At 38.8% G+C, this 20,114-nt stretch overlaps 1 protein-coding gene across 1 annotated transcript in view; it reads left to right on the top strand.

Moving 5' to 3' along the window:
- DDX10 (DEAD-box helicase 10) overlaps positions 1-19,743 on the top strand; it is a 277,131-nt gene extending 257,388 nt beyond the window's left edge. The window contains exon 18 of the mRNA XM_025358098.1: positions 19,055-19,743. Within this exon, the coding sequence (XP_025213883.1) occupies positions 19,055-19,232 (178 nt within the window). The 3' untranslated portion in view covers positions 19,233-19,743. The remainder of the gene's footprint in view (positions 1-19,054) is intronic.
- Positions 19,744-20,114: the final 371 nt, after the last annotated feature.

A 20,114-nucleotide genomic window follows, 5' to 3' on the forward strand; every position in this document is an offset into this window, starting at 1 on the left:
TCTAACCCTCTACTCAGTAATTAAGGCAATGACTAGTACTCTGACCTCTTAGACATCATCACATCTCTCAGTAGGTTATTCTCTGGCCATACACTTAGCATTTTCAGAGATGAGTTCACTCTTAGGGGACTAGATAGACCAATTAGAAAGTAGATATTAGTCCCAAATTAAGTAGCATGAGCTAGTTTCTTTGAAAGTTTTCTATGGGTGTTTCTTTTTCCTTCACTTTATTGACACGCATAACTATTCAGCATGAGTAACACTTTTGTTGCTCCATGTGGAAAAGACACTGTCAGTTGGAACTAGGCAATGGGGAGCCAGATTTAGTGGAGAATGACAGAATCTGGGGTCAATAGTTCCCCCTCAGGGAGGTCTGACAGGATTTTAAAGAGTTTGTACTTCTGCCTTGTTTCTCAGTTCAGTGCATAGCTGCTATAGAATTTAAACTACCTTCGACCCTCTAGGATTATCAGAATTGTTATCTCCAGCACTGAGATTTCGAAAGAGTTCTGATGTGGATTCAACTCAGTTTAGTTAGCATTACCAAAAGAGATCTTGCTTATAATATGGTTTCAGGGACAATGAAAATTATATGACTTTGGGTTTCTTTTGATGAGCTTTAAGAATGCTACCATGAATAGTTTATTTATCCTCAAAAACAGAACTGTGAAACAGGGGAGCAGCTAATCTACCCGTAGTACAGAAGTAGTTGGGGCCAGATGTCCAAACTCCATTTAAGGATCTAGGCTTTCATGTGCTATTTTTGACAACAGGTGTAGAAGTGAGAGCTTGCTTTGATGTTCTCTGGCTTTTTTGCTCATCTTTATCCATCTGACACATTGGTTTAGGCTGCGTTTTACTCTGGCTTTCACCTCTCATTCTTTCTTCGAAAATGTGGAGTTAACACAGGTAGAATTAATAGTTGTTAGGATTTGTTGTTGTTGTTGTTGTAGTTGTAGACAAAACAGCTTAGTAGGAAACCCAGCTGTCTGTTTCAGTGGGCTTTGTGACATTCATTGAATTTATTGGTCTGCTGGGAACTGCACAGAATCCTGTGTTCTTTCCTCCAGTAAGTTTTGCAAGAGTTTTGTACCTTTTTAGGAACGAAGACCTCAGATACTGTAATTGCCTTTGGGCTTGTGAATGATTTTTCATTTCAAATTGTCCATGCAATAAAGTTACATCACGTTCAAAATGAAAATATTTTTAAAAGCTTCTATATGGGGTGCCAAGGAATAGAGTAAGAATCTTCTGCATTATTTAAATCATATTTTACTTAAGAGTTAAGAATACCCACTTGATCTGTTAGTCTCTGGATTATAACATTTCTTCCATCCATTCTTTCAACTAAAAATGTTTTAGTGCCTGTCATGGGCCAGGCATGGATACAGAGGATAAAACATTAAACAGGAAAAGTGTCTTTCCTGCTTTCACAAAGCTTTTTGTTCCATGGAGGTTACAGGTAGCTAAGTAAGCAATTACACAGCAGTGTGATGGATTAGTTTGTGGTTTGTGCACTGGGGGAGGCGGAGGGAATGGAGTAGGTAGGGAATGAACATGGAGACCACATAAGTGATGGGTCCAGTCTAGGCCTGGTGGATCAGAAAGAGCTTCCTGAAGGCAGTGATGTCTACACTGAATCAGACTTAGGTGTAAGTGTTAACTGAGCAGAGGGGAGGGTAAATTGCACTTCTAAAAAGTGTGGCCTCTAAAGTGAGATGAGTGTCTTGAATCATATTCCATTTAAAACTCTTCTTTCAATAAAATTGCTTTTCACAGCTGTGCTTCACAGGCTGAGAGACTTGACTCGGAACATATAAGATTAATTTTTGTATATCTAGTAGCATTTATCATGTTTGGTTTTTGGCCATCTTCGTGTGAATTGTTAATGGTGTGAAAATTTGCAAAGTATTAAATACAATGAAAAAGAAACAGCTAGATGTTCCAGATATTCATTATCCAGTCAAATTAAGGTTTTAATATTTATAATCTTAACCTTTTTCAAACAAAAAAAGGAAAAAGAAAAGGTGGTGACTAGACTCTTGGTACCTTGTATCAATCTTTGCTTTGCAGCCTACGTTCTTTAAGGCAGGTGGCTTTATCAAGAATTCTTACGTGGTGTAGGGTATTTGGTAGATTATTCTAGGTAGCATAAGACCAATTACATCTGTAGTTTGTACTGAGGCCATTGTCGTCATTTAGATATGATAACTTCTATATGGATTGATACCTTTTCCTGTACAGAGTAAACGATTCCACGTCTAAATATAATTAGGTGGTTCTTTTAGCCTATTTTTACACACCTCTGAATCAAAAGACTAATCAAGGTTTTTGGTCTGCATGTTTGTTCTTTTATTTGGGTTTTTGTTTTGTTTCTGAAAATCTGTTCCATATTCATTTGTCTATCTTTTGAGTGAACTTGCCTGTCTTTAAAAATGATCTCTTACATGAAGTAGATGAACTACTTTAACCTCTGTGGTTTCTCCTAGTATTGAGTTCTGTGACATCTCTTGAATAAGTTTTGCTCAGTACCTATTCTAAGATTTTACAGTCAGCTTCATAATTTGTGGGAGGCTTTTCACTTGAAAAACAGAGTTCTCAGAAGCCATTTTCATTTCCTTGTTTTTGGCTGGAGCTAAAAGAGCTTTTTCTTAGTCTAGATGATTGTTTAAAAAAATACTATTCACTACGGTTTCCAATTACTTGAACCTCTACTTGATTGAGTCTCATTGTGTGTAGCAGATGTAGAAAGAAGTTGGCTCAGCTTAATTATGTAGTGAATTTATTGTGTGCCTGCCATTCTTTCCTCTTACTCTTTTCAACTTCAGGAGTATATGCCCCATTCTCACATGCCGAGCAACTTTCAAGAGAAAATCTTAATCATTTCTTACTTGTCAAACATTTGAAAATAAGAACACTATTTGGAGAAACTCCCGAGGCAGATTGTTGGGGTGGGGGTGGGAAAGGCAATATTTGTCTTCGGACTTTTAGAGAAAGGTTGCTACACACTGGGCAAGGAGGATGTTATTTTCTGGGATGAGGGCTGAGTTAAGATGGGGAAGACATAGTGTGAGAAATTGGGAGTTTAAGAAGCTACTCTTTTACTGTTACTGTTTTTGCCCTGTGCTTTCTACTCTACCATTTAATCAACCATTATATAACTCAGGACAGTTGGGAGCCTGTCGTTTTTTCAGAAGCACCAGGATCTCTTAAGAAGGACGAATAGCTCAGGATGGCATGAGGCTAAGATGAACCACCCTTGCTAGTAGGGTTCTCTGGCAGGTGCCCTAACTCTGGGGCGCTGCAACTTTGTTTTCACTGTTTGTGAGTGACTTCTTAGGATGTTTCTTTTTGTCATTTCACATTGCATTCACATAGAATGCACTCGTGCCTAATGACTGCAAACTTTCCATCCCTTGGTTACACCATAATTTCCTTGCCCACCTCCCTTTTAAAATTTTTAGATTGTATCCATGCTTAGGTTTTTGGTTCTTGTTTGATTTTATTTCACCTATGCTTAGGTTTTTGGTTCTTGTTTGGTTTTATTTTGTTATTACAAGTAATTTTAATGGGTTTTAATTTTTGTTATTGTAAGTAATTTTTTAAAATTGTTAGTAAATTTTTTAAAGGTTGCTTAGGTTTTGGGTTCTTGTGTGATTTGATTTTATTTTGTAATTATAAGTAATGTTTTAGTGGGCAGCTTTGTTGAAGACTGGGTTTTGTCTCCTTTGAAGTCACTTGAAGGGCTGATGAAGAGTGAGACTAAACTGTAAAACTTCATTTTGCCAGATAGCTGGAACGTTAGGGACATGCTTGGGTAGGTGATGATCTTGGGTATTGAAAACTAATCAGGGAAAGTAGATTGAGAGAGAAGCAGATGAGATGTGTTTCTGGGGAGCACAAAATGTTCTACATGCGGATTAGCCATGAGAAAAATGCATAGCATAAACTCAACTTGTATGATGTTTAATTTTTTTTTAATCTGGGAGAAGAGACATAATTGTACCTTCTAAACTGCTGTGGAGCAGGGATTCTTAACCTGGACTCTGGATGAGCTTTAGGGAAATCTTGAGATTGCATGCGAAATGATGGCGTGGGCGTGCATGTAGCATAGATACTCCTGTGCAGTTAACTGATGGATTTATGACCAGAAAAATAGAGTGGGGCCAGAAACTTTTTGCCGATCCTAAATGGCGTCGTAGATATTTTACAGATGGAAACACATATGTGAAGTAGTGGTGTGATGTGCAGTCTTCTGCCTTCTCGTTCTTCCTCACCGCCCCCAGCCTTTTCTGAGTATTAGAATTCTGATCCAAGAGGACCAGTTTTTTCCTCTCCTTTTGCAGTTATGTTTATAATGAAGTCTGAGCCCATCAATCTTTTCTTAGATGAAATTGTTTTTACAAATTTGTTTTTAGTACTGAGCAGCTAGAAAAGAGACATTAAGGATGTGATACATTTTCACTACCAATTCTACATGTGGTAGCCTTTGCTGACAGGAGAAAGCTGAGCACATTTTATGGAATGTACTGCAATAATTAATCTTCATTAGGACCGTTGCATGGACTCATAAATTAAAATTTATGGTAAGGAGAAAAGTCTCTGGCACAACATTTTTGAATACCAAAGTGCCAATACTTTAGGATAGGTATAAAGGTTTCTGAGTATGTTTCAAATGATCACAAGCTCATTTATTAGGTTTAAATTATTTAGGAAAAAAATCCAAGCTACATTTATGGATATGAATGCAAGAAGGAGAGTTTTATACAATTAAATGTCCAAAACTGGGCTCTCGGGCACTAAACTCTTGGTTCTCCCAGTAGCTTTCCACAGCCAGTTTAGCTGCATGTTGTAAAAGGACATCCCAGGGTTTCTGTGTAAGGGCATGTTCACTGTTCTCCACCTCTGGACACCCACCCTCAGCTTCCTTGCAGCTGTATCGGTCTGTGGTTTCACCTGATAAAGTTTGCATTCCAAAAGAAAGAGAAGAAAAAGCAAGAAGTTGAAAAGCTGCTCAGACTGTCTAATAAAAGGAGTGTGCTTTCTTCTAACAGCCCCTTGTCTTTGCTTTTGTGAAATTTTTGAATAGGCTGTACAGTGATGTCAATCCCCTATTCTGTAATTTAACACATACGAACTTGCGCACCCCTAATTGTACATAAAGAAATGTAGTTGCCACAGAAGTTATGAGCTCTAAAATGAGTCTTATGCCACTTTCTGGCTGCACAGTCTCTTTTCCAGTCAGGTTTACAGAATACCCCATAATTTCAGTTGCCGTTTTATAACTTAATTATTGGAACTGTCTGCCCCAGCATCCTTGGAAGTTTAGTGCTCACTCCGCTATGTTGGGTTTCTATAAGGCATTGCATCCAGTAGGAGAGAAGTTGACAGATTTTCCCAGAAGATGTTTTTCTTCTATGTTGCCTTGGCCATAGCCTGTCGGACAGCACTTGGAACTTTTTTTTTTTTTTTCTGATGGGAGTCTCACTCTGTCGCCCAGGCTGGAGTGCAGTGGCGCGGTCTCAGCTCACTGCAACCTCCGTCTCCTGGGTTGAAGCAATTCTCCTGCCTCAGCCTCCCGATAGCTGGGACTACAGGTGCACACCACCAAGCCTGTCTAATTTTTTTGTATCTTTAGTAGAGAAAGGGTTTCACCATGCTAGCCAGGCCGGTATTGAACTCTTGACCTCAGGCAATCTGCCTGCCTTGGCCTCCCAAAGTGCTGGGATTACAGGTGTGAGCCCCGCACCTGGCGGGAACATTCTTGAAGTTTGGTGTAGTGGTTCTGATTACTGTGTCCTCGCAGCCCAGGAAGTGTGGTTTCTGGGTTACAAAGGACATTCTGACTTGTTTTCTTTGGATTTAATTCACACATCATTTATTTAAAGTATGCTGTTTACCAGTGAGTGGTCTTCCTATTCATGGCAGGTACCAATGATTACCTTCCTCTTCTTGTGATAATATGTCATTTGCCCCACTCTTTCCCACACTTGTAAGTTTATTAGCTAAAGTGTCCTAAGAGGCAGAAAGGGAATTTAAAATTCAAGTGGAACAAGCCCTAGGAGTTCCCGCTACTTGGAATAATATATCAGTGAGTCAGTCTCTCTCCTTATGCCTTTCTCTGTCAATACATAGGAATTTAAACTCTGCCTGATCCTGGCAGGGTGTTCTCAGAAGCATCCGTTTTACAAAAATAGTTGCTCTAGCAGGTGTGAGATATGAATTACGTGAGGTTCTGTGAACCGAGAGACTGAATGCCTTGCCCACATGCACCACTGCTTGTAGTTTTAGAATATTGATCTACATGCAGTATTATTATCAACTTTGCGACAGGGAAAGTAGTTTTATGAAATTAAGACTGTTAGAACAAAGGCAGGCTACTTGGCTTTGTGGGGAAAACTGCAGGTTTGGGGATCAGAGAGACCTGAGTTTGAATCTTTCTTTCACAAGTTGTGGACCTTTGACAAGTTACTTGACCTGTGTGACCCAGCTTTTGTCATCAGTCAAAGGAAGATAATTTTTACCTTGCAAAGTTACTGTAAAGACCTAACAAGGGTAAAAAGAAAGTGAAGTATGACATTGAATAGGGTCATTAATATGTAGTAATTATTTTAATTACTAAAAGCGAAACTGGTAGGAGTTAGTACATGAGTATATACATTGATAGGAATAAAACTTAATGCCCTCTAGGGTATCTACTTTTCACTGTCTTCCTCTTTGAAGTCGTTTATTAAGTCCCCAGATAGCACTAGGCCCTATATTCAAAACAGTTTGCAAAAATATCCTACAGCCTGGTTGAAATTAATGATGTAGTGACAATAATGTCATGTAACATAGCCTATTCAAAATGTGGATAGAGAGTCCATGTTACCAAATTGGAGTGTAGGACTGTCCTTACCTGTCTGTTCTCCTTCGACAGTCCCATGATTTAGGCATTTGATAAACTGCTAGTTTACCATGTGACTGGCAGAGAGCAATAAAGAAGACGTACTGGACCCCAGCCCCTCATAGAGCGTACACTCCAGCAGGAGAGGTGGACCATAAGGAAGTAAGCAAAAACCAGATAAGAGGTGGTCGGCCGGGCGCGGTGGCTCAAGCCTGTAATCCCAGCACTTTGGGAGGCCGAGACGGGCGGATCACGAGGTCAGGAGATCGAGACCATCCTGGCGAACACGGTGAAACCCCGTCTCTACTAAAAAATACAAAAAACTAGCCGGGTGAGGCGGCGGGCGCCTGTAGTCCCAGCTACTCGGGAGGCTGAGGCAGGAGAATGGCGTAAACCCGGGGGGTGGAGCTTGCAGTGAGCTGAGATCCGGCCACTGCGCTCCAGCCCGGGCGACAGAGCCAGACTCAGTCTCAAAAAAAAAAAAAAAAAAAAAAAGAGGTGGTGACAGGGCCTTGAAAACAATAACCGGTGAGGGAGGAATTGGGAGAGTTCGCTTTAGCCAAGATGGTTAAGAAGAACCCTCTCTGAGGCGAGACCTGACGAATTATTGAAAGCTACCTCTGGGAAGAAGGAATGATTCATATTTATCCTAGTGTTCTAATCATGGTTTGCGTAGACAATTATTATTTAAATATTTACCCTAATAGCATCATCATGACTGTACAATTCTGTGTATTCCTGTTAGGAGATTCCTTGGCTGCTTTTCACCTCATCATCTTTCTACCCATGTGTCTATCCTGATTGTGGTACTGACTTCATGGAAGGTGATGAGTATAAGAAACAGTTGCTATTCTAGTCCATACAGTGGCAACTCATTAGAAAGGAGTGAGCCAACATTGAAATTCTCATAAGAACAGAAAAGTGAAATTGAGATGGTCTGAGTACTCTAAATGAGGATGGGAAAGGTAACTCAGGTGATGTATTAAGGGACATGTAATTCTTTGGGGATAAAAAGAGAAAACTCTGATGTGTTTTTATGCTTAATTTAATTAAGCATATTATAATGTATTGGGGGGTATACTACCTATTTTAAACTATACTTTTTTTTCTTGACTTTCTTCCTAGCTGTTTTAGTTTTTACAGTAAACATGGAATAAAAAATATAGTTTTCATATTTCCCCTCACTACCTCTGCAGTTTCCCCAATTAGTAACATCTTGCATTAGTGTGGTGTATTTGTTACAATGGATGAACTAATAGTGATACATTATTATTAACTAATGTCTATAGTTCAAATTAGAGTTCACTTTTGGTGTTGTATATTTTATGGGTTTTGACAAATGTATAATGTCATGTGTTCATCATTATAGTATCACACAGAATAGCTCATTGCCCTCAAAATCCCTTGTGCTCCACCTGTTTATCCTTCTCTTTCCGAATCCCTTGCAACCACTGGTCTTTTTATTGTATTCACAGTTTTGCCTTTTCTGAAATGCCATATGGGTAGAATCGTATATGCAGCCTTTTCAGATTGGCTTCTTTCACTTAGCAATATATTTTTAAGGTTCCGCTATATCTTTTTGTGGCTTGATAGCTCATTTCTTTTTATCACTGAATAATATTCCATTGTATGGATGTATCGCAGTTTGTTCATCTATTGAAAGACATCTTGGCTGCTTCCACATTTTGGCAATTATGAATAAAGCTGCTATAAATATTCATGAGCAGGTTTTTGTGTGGTAATAAGTTTTCAGCTCCTTTGGGTAAATATCAAAGGGCACGACAGCTGGATCACATGGTAGGGAGTATATTTAGTTTTATAAGAAACTGCTAAACTCTCTTCCGAAGTGGCTGCATCATTTTGCATTCCTACCAGCAATGAACGAGAGCTCTTTTTGCTCCACAGCCCCACTAGCATCTTGTATTGTCAGTCTTTTGGAATTTAACCATTTCATAATAATTTCTGTAGTTTAAAGAAAGCTGTTTTTAATTTTTAAAATATAGTAGACTGTGATAATAATAGACTTTGTCTTTTCAGATTTTGGTTATATGCTGGATTAAGTACTATTCTGCCAAACATGAAATTCTAGCTTAGCGTAGCCCTTCCTTACGAACAGGGTTGCCCTTTGAGGAACTGTCTTCTCAGCCTCTCAAAGTGAAGATTTACCTGAGATAAGGCTAATAATAATATACTTAATTTTAATAAACGCATCAAAGACTATTGTTGCTTGCTGAGGGCCTTAACCTAACAGGGACCCAGGACCTCTCTTCCCTCCTAGAATTTGTCCCAGACCCCTACCCCATTCAGTATCCCTTCCTGAGTGTCCCAGCTCCCCAGGAGTTCTCTCATGAGCCATGATAGTGCCACTGTACTCCAGCCTGGGCTAAGCAAGACCCTGTCTCAGGGGGTGGGGGGACATCTCAAGTTAAAAGGCTTTCACCTTACATGGTAAAGACCAATATAATCCAGTTAACATCAACAGAAAAGTAAGATCATGCCTACCATGGGGAGTTGGAGAAGGCATAGTTAACATTTATAATGCATTCTCTATACATATATCACTTATTTAATCTCTCCATGAGGTAGATATTAGTCACATTTGCAAACATAAAAATTGGCACTGCGTGACGTTCAGCAGTTTTCCCAAGTTTTAGGCAACTGCTAGGGTTTAAATTGGGTCAGACTGTCTCCAAAGCCATTTTCTTTTCCTCTGTGCCAGAATTTTGGAAATGACGTATTTAATAACAGTACTTGAATCATTGTTAAGTAACTGATTTGTAAAAGCAGTTGTTACAACATTAAACAAGGAAGGGGGAAAAGTAGATATTTTTTACATTATGCCATGTGTATATTTCAGAGAACTTACCTGTAAAGTTAAGGGGAAAAAAGGTTCCATGATCACAGTGTCTTCCAAATATACTGAGTTAAACTTGATAGAAACAAAGTTACAATAAGATCCAGGCACCATGAACTAGATGTTATAAAATACCTTTAACAATAAACCTTTTAAGAAACTAAAGATTCTTCTTAATCACCTAGTTACGCTTCCTCTTAATTTTGTCTTCAGATCCTGTGTCTCAATGTTATCCACAAGGTTATGGTGTGTTCTGTGCCTTGCTGAAGCCTAAAAGCATTCATTTTCCTGCTTTACCAGTCAAATAACCCTCTCAAAGCAGTAAGGTTAGTCTTATAGGAATTGTTTTTAGTGAGCCAACAAAAGCTACTAGAACCAGGGGTCTGGTTTTTGGTTTTGTTTGTTTTGCACATATGTCATCAGTGTGTAAAATATAAAAAAGGGATCTACCCTTTTTTCTGTAAAGGGCCAAATAGTAATCATTTTACACTTTGAGGGATACTCACCTCTGCCAGTACAGTGGTAAAGCAACTGTAGACAATACATAAACAAGTGGGTGAGGCTGCATCATCAGTCAAACTTGATGTATAAAACAGGCACTGTGTGAAATTCGGCCCACAGGTATAGTTCGCTGACCAGCCTTTCCTTTTTAAAGTTGGTAATCCACTTTAAAGTCCTGTTGAAAGCTTTATATACTTTGCAAAATTTACCTTCTCCTTCTCTTTGAAAATGGGAACCAGGTTGAGCATGGTGGATACGCCTTTAGTCCCAGGGAGGTTGAGGCAGGAGGATTGTGTCAGCTCAGTTCAACGCTAGCTTGGGCGACATAGCAAGACTCCCCATCTCTAAAAAGAAATAATAATAAAATGGCAACCATTTTGCCAGTCTCCAGTCTTTGAGGATCCTCTTCCATTCACCATTGACCCTAATGAACAAGATGGTTTCCACATTCTCTAAGAACCCAGTATGTAGTTCTCAACAGTCAGGGAAGTACTTCATTTAGAGTAGCTAGTGGCTTCATATAATCTTCATCCACTTTGTTTCTTTCCTGGATACCAATGTTTCTTGTTTGTTTTTTCCTAAAGGTCTTTCTCCTCAGAAGAAAACAAAAGATATAAGTTGAGAATTTGCTTTTTGGTCTAGTTTCCCATCAACATTAGGTAGTACTCTTGTGATAAAAATGAAAGCAACTTCAATTTTAACTTTTAATGTTTTTGACAAGTGCTGTATTTGCTTATTATACTCTGTTGAAATATTGTATCTGCTGGTGGCAAACCACCCTGAGTCTAACATCCAGGAAAGTGAGGGGAGATCCCACTGTTATTGCAGGTCTTATGGAACTTGATACCTTTGTCTTGAAGTCATAGTCATTTGTTGACTGTGCTACATGCTGTTAAAGAAAAAAATTCATGACACTTACTAAAGAATAGTAAGTCAAACTTTATTCAAGGGGTAGGGGCCACTGCAGTGGGGTTTTTTAGTAGGGGTGAGAGACTGAGCTCAACTGAGAGTACAACTAGGACGAGTGAGAGTTACAAAGATTTACAGGGAGGGATCATTAATGGAAAGTTATTAAGAAGGAACATCAAGGGTTTGGAGGATTCTGGCTAAACAGATTCCACAGGATTGTTACTGAAGGCAAGCCTGGGGGATGGGAAATTTGACCGGATATTAAGGGTGAGAGATTTTTGTTACACTGACTCAGCAGGATTCTTGTTAAACTGGACTAAGTTGGCAGACCTGGACTAAAGACAAAGCCCAGTCAGAAAGAGGACTTAGAAGAGCCAGACTCAAGTTTGGTCAAAAGAGAGTGTGTTTGTCAGTACTTCATTGAGGGTTAAGATTTTGATGTGATCACACATTTTTAAAAGGATAATAGTTAGATTTTATTGCAAAGAACATCAAAATTACTCATTTTTGTTGAAGTGACATGCCAAGTTTTGATCTTTTTATAATCTTAAAAGTATTGTCTCATTTCTCATTGTGAGTCTGAAGTTATTGGGTGGTACTTTTTTACAGTATAATTTCCCTTCCACCATTAGTGTGTTAATTTTCACTGTGGCTTTGATCTCTTCAATTTCTTTGGAATTAATGATACAGTGTTTAGAGAAAAAATACAATGCAGATTTAAATGTCTACTTACATACTGGCTTAAAATGAATCATGTATGCTGCAAAGAAGATAAGAATGTGGTTTTAGTTGGGGATTATTCTTTCTGACCCTATATGACATACAGTGGGCCAGTCAGATACTACGCAAAACAGAAGCTCGGCCCAGGGGGTTTATTCGTTTCTTCAAGAAACATGTATTAAGCCCTTGGGTACCAAGGCAGTGTGGCTGCAAAGAACAAGACAAAGTTTTTGTCCTTAGGGAACTTGTAATGTAATAGAAGATAAACACATACAGTTGCCATAAGGCATTTCAGATGGTGCGATGGAAGTAATCACAATGTGAGGGTAACCCTAAGAGGGCACTTAACTCACATGGGGGTGGGTCAGGGAAGGCTTCCCAGAGCTGGAAGGAGGGCAACAAGTGAGGATGGTTGCAGAAGCCCTAGAAAACATAGATGGATTTGATCAATTAAATTAAGGTTATAAAGGAGAAGGTAGCTCAAGGATGACTTCCAGGTTTTCAGTGGGGGAGTAGTCCTTTTCACTTAGAAGGGAAATAAATACAGGAAGGATAGATTTGGGGAAAACATGTGATAGAAGTTTGTTTAGTTTGAGGTGCAGGTAGAAACATCCAGGAATTGGTTGAATATGCTGATCTGGTGGTCTGGAAAAAACCCTAAGCTAAAGATGCACATTTTTAAGTCATTAGCATTGTGGAAGACTGTGGAAACACTGAACTGCATGAGAATACCCAGAATGAATATGTAAGATGAGGACAGTTGAGGCCCAAGGATGGAACCTGGGGAAATGAACATTTATGTAATGGATAGAGGAAGAGGAAACTGGGAAGGTACAATCAGGGAGGTTGTAGTCAACCTTTAAGTACTTTAAATTTAGATGATTGCTGATTACATCTCATGGAAGTTGCAGTAGTGGTAAAATTTAAACTGTCCATTGACAGGGCGTTAACTCAGCAGCAGTTGTGTTTGAAAAAACAAGTTACTGGGTTTAGCCATAATTTGGCCACTTATATAATTTTTTAAAACATGCAAAGCCAAAATTTAGAACACCGGAACTTGTGATATTAAAAACGGAGGATTAGTCAGCAGACAGGAGCCTGTGCACCCACAGACTGGATTGAGTGTTCTGGGGGGTGCTCCCACACGTGACACTCTCCTCTGTTAACTCTGCTGGAAGTTGAATTAGAAGCAAAATCCATTGAAATGTTGCCTTTTTTGTTGCGGTGATGGTAATCCTTGGGGCTTTGAACAACCCTAACTGTCATTATTTTTACTGTTCAGATGAATGGACCTTTATTGAATGAATTCTTTAAGTCATCTTCAGAAATGAAGACAAGGAGCCCCAGACCTCAAAAAGCTACTCATTTAGTAGGCAGAAGAAGAAATCTATACCAAATTACAATGCACAAGGTGGAATCCTTGAGGAAGAGGTATTATTTGAACTGGCTTTTGAAGGATAAGGGAGGTTTAGATAGTTAGAAAACAGAAAAGGAAATTCCATATCGAGATAAAAGAAACTGAGAAGCTAGGGCATATTCAGGGAATAGAAAGGAGCCCCAAAGAACAGGGGCTCTTTTATATTAAGGGGGACTAATGCCGAACAGCTTACAGAGGCAGGCATATACCAGATCATGAGGTTCCTTAAAGATTATACTAATAATCTTTCTAGAGAACCACTGAAATTTTTATGAAAAAGACAAGAGCCAAGCTGTGCTTGACGGAGACTACTTCTCTAAGCGTGCTTACAATGGGCTCAAAAGAGAAATGTTATACATGAAGGTTTTATAAATGATATTTCAGCAAGAACTTTTATTTAAGATGACTGGTTCTTAATTTTTTTATATTGTTCTGAGGGGAGAGTGGTCATGGAAACCATTATTGAATGGCTTCCTAAGAAGGCTGATATGTAAGACTGAAAAGTAAAATTATCAGGAATTCTCACAGGTTTCTCCATACGATCCGTGGAGCACCATTTTCTATCCTGGAATGATGACTCCCAACCTTTTCGTCATCACAAGACAAGCTTTTGTATAACCATTTTCACAAAAATTTCAAAATCATCAAAATAGAATTTCCCTGTCATCATCTGTTTTGTTTTCAACCATAGTGGTCCCATGTGTTAAAAGATTTTTCTCTCTCAAGAAAGTTAATATTTCGCATTTGTTTCATTAACAAAGATGTAATTTCCAGTTCATCCAAGTATCTGAAGTATTGAGCATTTACAAAGCCCAGTTCATATAATTCTAGCCAAAAGCAAACAAATCCCACAACTTAGTCTTCGGCACACAATTTCAGATTAAAAATATATAGGCCGGGCACGGTGGCTCACGTCTGTAATCCCAGCACTTTGGGAGGCCGAGGCGGGTGGATCATGAGGTCAGGAGTTCGAGACCATCCTGGCTAACACGGTGAAACCCCGTCTCTACTAAAATTACAAAAAATTAGCCGGGCGTGGTGGCGGGCGCCTGTAGTCCCAGCTACTTGGGAAGCTGAGGCAGGAGAATGGCGTGAACCCGGGAGGCGGAGCGGAGCTAGCAGTGAGCCGAGATTGTGCCACTGCACTCCAGCCGGGGCGACAGGGCGAGACTCCGTCTCAAAATAAATAAATAAATAAATAAATAAATAAATAAATATATATTGAAAATAACCCATGATTCATATATCTTGACCTAAGCAGTCTCACCTTTTCCCATAGACACAGGGACCCTAAGTTGGAGATCAGGTTATCAACAGGAACAAAGATTACGTAGCATACCTACTCTGTCATCATCTGTTCAGATTACATATTACATGATGATTTTTTCTCTGTTTTTGATACGTCCTTTAAATGGCATACCAGACATTACTCATAAAGTCTTTATTATTTGGATTATTGAAAGACTGATATCTCTGAATTCTTTAGCTCTACTTTTTATTTTTGTAGCAGTAGTAGGACTTACCTACTCTGTATGCTTCTGACCCTTGTGGAATTTAAAAGAATAATAGACGTATACCTAGCTACCCAGAATTTCAAATTTAATTTTTTTCTTTTTTTTATTGCAAAAAGTAATACAGGCTCATTACAGAAAAATGAGAAGACATATATAACAGCAAAAAGAAAATCTAAAAAAACTTCCAAACCTTTTTCTATGCAAACTTACATATAGACTTTTAAAAATACAAATGGACTCTGTCTTTTTGTGTTGGTTTTATAACTGTTGTCAGTGTCGAAAGCAATTCCTGAAACATCATTTTTAATAGCTGCATAGTATCTCATTTCTAATTTTATAACCTATTCAATCCTTTATGTTTGGACTTTGGGATTTCTAACTTTCTGAAATTAAAAGTAGCTATCCCTTGAATATCCTTGTGCCTAAATCTTTGTCTAGATCTCTAATTATTTCCTTCAAATAAAGTCCCAGAAGAAAAATTACCAGGCATATATATTTTAAAGACTTTTGAAGGGCACTGCCAGATTGCCCTCAAGAAAGATTGTGCCCATTCACATTTCCACTCACGAGTTTACATTCTAATTGGGAGTTAAGATGCATACAGTTGGAAAAGAAAGTCAGTTTAGTATCAGGAAATAGCAATCTTCGGTGCAAAATGACTAATGCAAAATGACTAATAGTTAATTGGCGCTTTTCCAATTCAGAAGAAAGAGATCACTTTTAATAGGCAGATTTGTACCTTTCATGGGAGATAAGGAATTGGAGATGGGTCTTGAAGGACAAAGGAAGACCCAGAAGAGGGAGGCACCACATTTGCAGCAAACACTGGTGGAAATGCCCAAGTGTCTGCCGAGCTCGCGAGTGAGGGCCATGCCTGAGGAGTGAGGGACTGGGAGGAAGGCTGACCTGAACATGCTAACTTCAGGTTTTCTTCCAGCTCTTTTGTTTCTTGTGAAATTAACCCTGTTATTCCGGGGTGATGATGTAACCTACAAGTGTCTAAAAAAGTTAAAATGTTGAAACCAGGAAATCAGCCCTATTGAAAAATAAGTTCAATTTCTCCGAGTATTCTGATGTTTGGTTTCAGAAAATTTAGAAATTCAGAAAGTTATATTCTGTTTAAAACTCAATTACAAATAAAGATTTTAAAATTGAATTCACATTGTATCTTGTTTGCTTAATTATTAGCAATGAGTGAGTTGTTTGGCTCAGATGGTTACTTTGGTTATCCAGACAAGCTTTTGTGTATCAATTTTCACAAAAATTTCAAAATCGAATTTCCCTGTCATCATCTGTTCAGGTTACATATTATATGATGATTTTTTTCTCTGTTGTATGATACGTCCTTTAAATGGCACACCAGACATTACTAATAAAGTCTTTGTTATTTGGATTATTGAAAGACTGACATCTCTGAATTCTTTAACTCTACTTTTGATTTTTATAGCAGTAGTGGGGCTTTTGGTGTGCTGAGTTAAGCCATGCTTTGGCTTTTTAAGATGTGCTTTATCCATTATGTTGCACTGTCTTAATGCTGAGCAGTGATATGTTTGCTTTTGACCCTTGCCTTGAACATTTAAAGAATGTGGCAAGAGTCTAAGTCCCACAGAAGTGCTGACATGAAGATAAAATGTGGAGCTCAGACTTGGACTCGCCCCAGTTTTGCAGGCCACCCCCTCGTTGTCAGTAATCTCAGGGACCTCCTTACCTCCCTCGGCTTAGTGGAGAACACTGATTTCACTCCTTTTTCAACCTCTATTGCATTTTCATTATTTCAGTGGACCTGTTATCTTCAGAATGTTTTACTATCTGTTTGATACATGGCACCAATGATGTGCTGCCACCATGGCTCCTAACAGAACTCATGATAGAAAGATGCAAGAGCCCCTCCCAGAACTTGCAGAAAATATTTAAAAATCAAGAAACTAGAATTCTCTATTATGTATATTAGATTGTTAACCCATCAGAAAGAAGTCCCTGTCCCTAATTGGATCCAGTGAGCTCCAGGTGAACATTAGCTAGATGGGGTCAGAACCCCACTGCCTGCCTGATTCATTAGGTTGTAAATGAAAGGGAATCCTCTAGTGCCACTCCATTTGGAAGAGGCCTTTTCTGAAGAGACCAGATAGTGGCTATAGTTTGCTTTCTGCTTCCTAATTACTTTCTAGGTTTATTACAGTATCCCCCTTTTGGTAATTTATCTGTAGAATACCTATACTGTTGTTTAATAATTTATTATACAGATTGCTGCTCATTTGCTATAGAAAGTAGTATAAAGGGCCTTCCTAGAATTTGAAGTGATCCACAAAGCAGCAAAGCTGCCTATTGTGAAAATACTTGGACTACATAATTTTCCACCTTTTATTATCCAAACCACCTATTTCCTGCAGCGCATGTAATGTGCAGGAGCACATTAACAGAGGATGCAATAGACAGCTCACTAATCAGGCCATTTCTGATGAGCTGACCTGAGATGCACTTGACGTATAGGTAGAGCAAAAATCAGTATTCCCTTGAACCAGATAAATCCTGGCACTATAACCCTGTGGGATTGTCACAGGACTGGCCATACTCATAAGATTAGGGCTCAATACTTTTTTTTAAGGCCCCTTTTCACTAAGAATTATTTTAATTATTTGCTGACTGAATTTGTATCACAGGGAATTCTTTCATGTTCATCTCTCCAGGCACTCTTTTAAAATACAGTAATTTGTGGCTTTAAATAACCTCATAGTGCCATCTAGTTTGTCTTTCCTCCAATGGTGAAAGAGAATGGCTGAGTCAGAGCATTGGACACTTCTGGGAGGAAAATGGAGGAATGATTTCCAGGTTTGCATCAAGCTGGTCATAAATGGATGTGCTGATTAGGTGCATTCACTTTGATATCCAGGCTGTCTTAAAGAGTAATCCAGGCCATTGGAAGTGGAGCAGTTTGTTTTCTTTCAGAACACGTCATGTGCTTGGGATATAATGTAATATTTCTGTGATTTTTTTTTTTTTTGCTGATTAGATATAGTGAATGTGAGAATTTAAAAGGAAGTAGTTTATAGACAGAAAGTTAACATGTATTGAGCACTACTGTGTGTTCTCATTTATATAAGTTCATTTAATTCTCACAATTTTAAATAAATTACATAATACCTGTCTTTACAAATAAAACTGAGGGTTAGAAGTGTTAATTAAAGGTCTGACTGTGTTGATGCCAAACCAGCGCTCTTTCCACAGTTCCTGGTATTTAAATGTTGATTGAGTCAACTCTAATTGCTTTCAAAAGCCTGCCTTTGGGGCTGGGTTCAGTATCATTCATACCTGGGTTTGAATCCCATGGGTGTAATCTTGGTCCAGTCATTTAACCTCTCTTAACCTCATTGCAGAATGAGACTCATGCACTCCACACTGAGGGTTACCATGAATATCAATGACATAATCTATGTAAGGTATGTAGCGCAGTGCCAGACCCTGAGGAAGCCTTGTATTCATGGTTGCTACTGCCAATAGATGGACTTTTTATTTTGTTTTAATCGTATATCCAATAATTGGGTCATCTTGGAACAGCTAATATCTCAAAATGCTTGGAGGAGAATGTTTTGCTTTTTCTATTTTTAGCATATCAAGTGATTTCCTCTACTTTCAGAAATTAGCTTTGTTTTTATAGTCTATGTCTTGGGTATGTACAAAATACTGCAATAATGTTTGCTTTCTTAAGGCTATGTGTGTGTCTTTGATACAGATTTTTAAATGGAGGAAATTTATTTGACGTCTTAAGTAATCTGTAATTTAACATCTCAGGTTCTATTTTATGCATGATCTCTAGATCACAGCTTAATGCAACAGATATTAGAAGCAGCACCTGTTGTCCAGATAGCTGTTAGCTTGCACACTGTTACCTAAAGATAACCTGACTTTCAGTAGAGGTAGTTTGACATGGCAGGACAAGCACACACTGGAGCCAGACATACCTGTGGTGCCTCTCCGTGTCCTCAAATTGTCGATGATACAGCTGTAACTTCCTAGAATGATTGTGAAGATTGGAATACCCAGTGTGAACAAAGTACCTTGCACGTGCCTGGTGCATGGTAGGACCTATCTACTGATGGGAAGGTACTTACTAATTATACAGATATCTTGATGTTGCCATGGTTTCCTTCATTCTTGAATAATATCACTTTACCAACTCTCTGTAATTTTGTCCTATTTTAAATGTTTGATTTCATACTGAGTCTAAAGTAAATCTTTGGATTTCTCCTCACCAGTGATACCAAGAAGCAGCAGGGAAAGAAGAAGAGGAACAACAGTGAAGTGGAAGACGTGGGACCATCAAGTCGTAACCGAAAGAAGGCCAAGTGGGACACGTTAAAGCCTTTGGATACCGGCCTGTCTTTAGCGGAGGATGAAGAGCTGGTGTTACATCTGCTAAGAAGTCAACGCTAAATACTTCCTGCGCCTGCCTTCTTCTTGAAACCTTGGTTATGATTGTATAGGCAAGAAGTTGAAACACAGTTGATTTGGGGGCACTTAGGTGTACCATATGCCCCATTCCCAAAGGGCACATTTCTGGATAGAAGCGATCGTATCTCCAAGTCCCTCTCACAGGATACGCTTTGTGCCATCACTGAGCATACTCAGATCGAGGGTGGATGATACCATTTCCTGACCCCGGTTTCCAGCATGTGTTCCGTTAGATTTTTATCCATGGGTTCCTACGCCTTGTCATTGGAAATGCTGCCTTTGTTTTACTGGCAAGTTCTGGAGCTCTTGTGTCATTGTTGGAAATTCCTGTCTTGCTTACTGTACAGAAGTTTCTATGTTACTGTTAAAATTGCTCATGATTTCGGTGTATTTAATATTTGCAAAGAGACTGAGCATGATGGACCAGCCCTGAGAAAGAATATTTTTGAATTGAGATAATCAATAATAAACATGTTTCCTATAAAAGAAAGTATTAATGTTTACATTATGTCCAGTAACGTAAGAGAACTCTCAAAGGAAGGTTCTTAAGGTTAAAGTGCTTGGCCAATTCCTGAAACAGTGAATTTGTCATGTTCTTAAGTTAGCCTTCTCAAGGATATCATTTAACTTAACACTTGCAGGTTTGCTAGCGATCGTTTATAAAATTCACAGAAGTTCTAAATACGAAGACTGACTAAAACATGGCCTCTTACTGCGCATGTAGTAGCTGCAGGTCCTCTGCAAGTGCTCCAGTCAGCACTACCACAGAGCCCCACCCAGACCCAGCTCCTGGTAATGAGTACGATGTAAAACAAGGCAGAGCCTCTTTTTTGTTACAGATAACTCAGATTCTTCAAGGGGAAA

Source organism: Theropithecus gelada, chromosome 14 (assembly GCF_003255815.1).
Source record: "Theropithecus gelada isolate Dixy chromosome 14, Tgel_1.0, whole genome shotgun sequence".
NCBI lineage: Eukaryota > Metazoa > Chordata > Mammalia > Primates > Cercopithecidae > Theropithecus > Theropithecus gelada.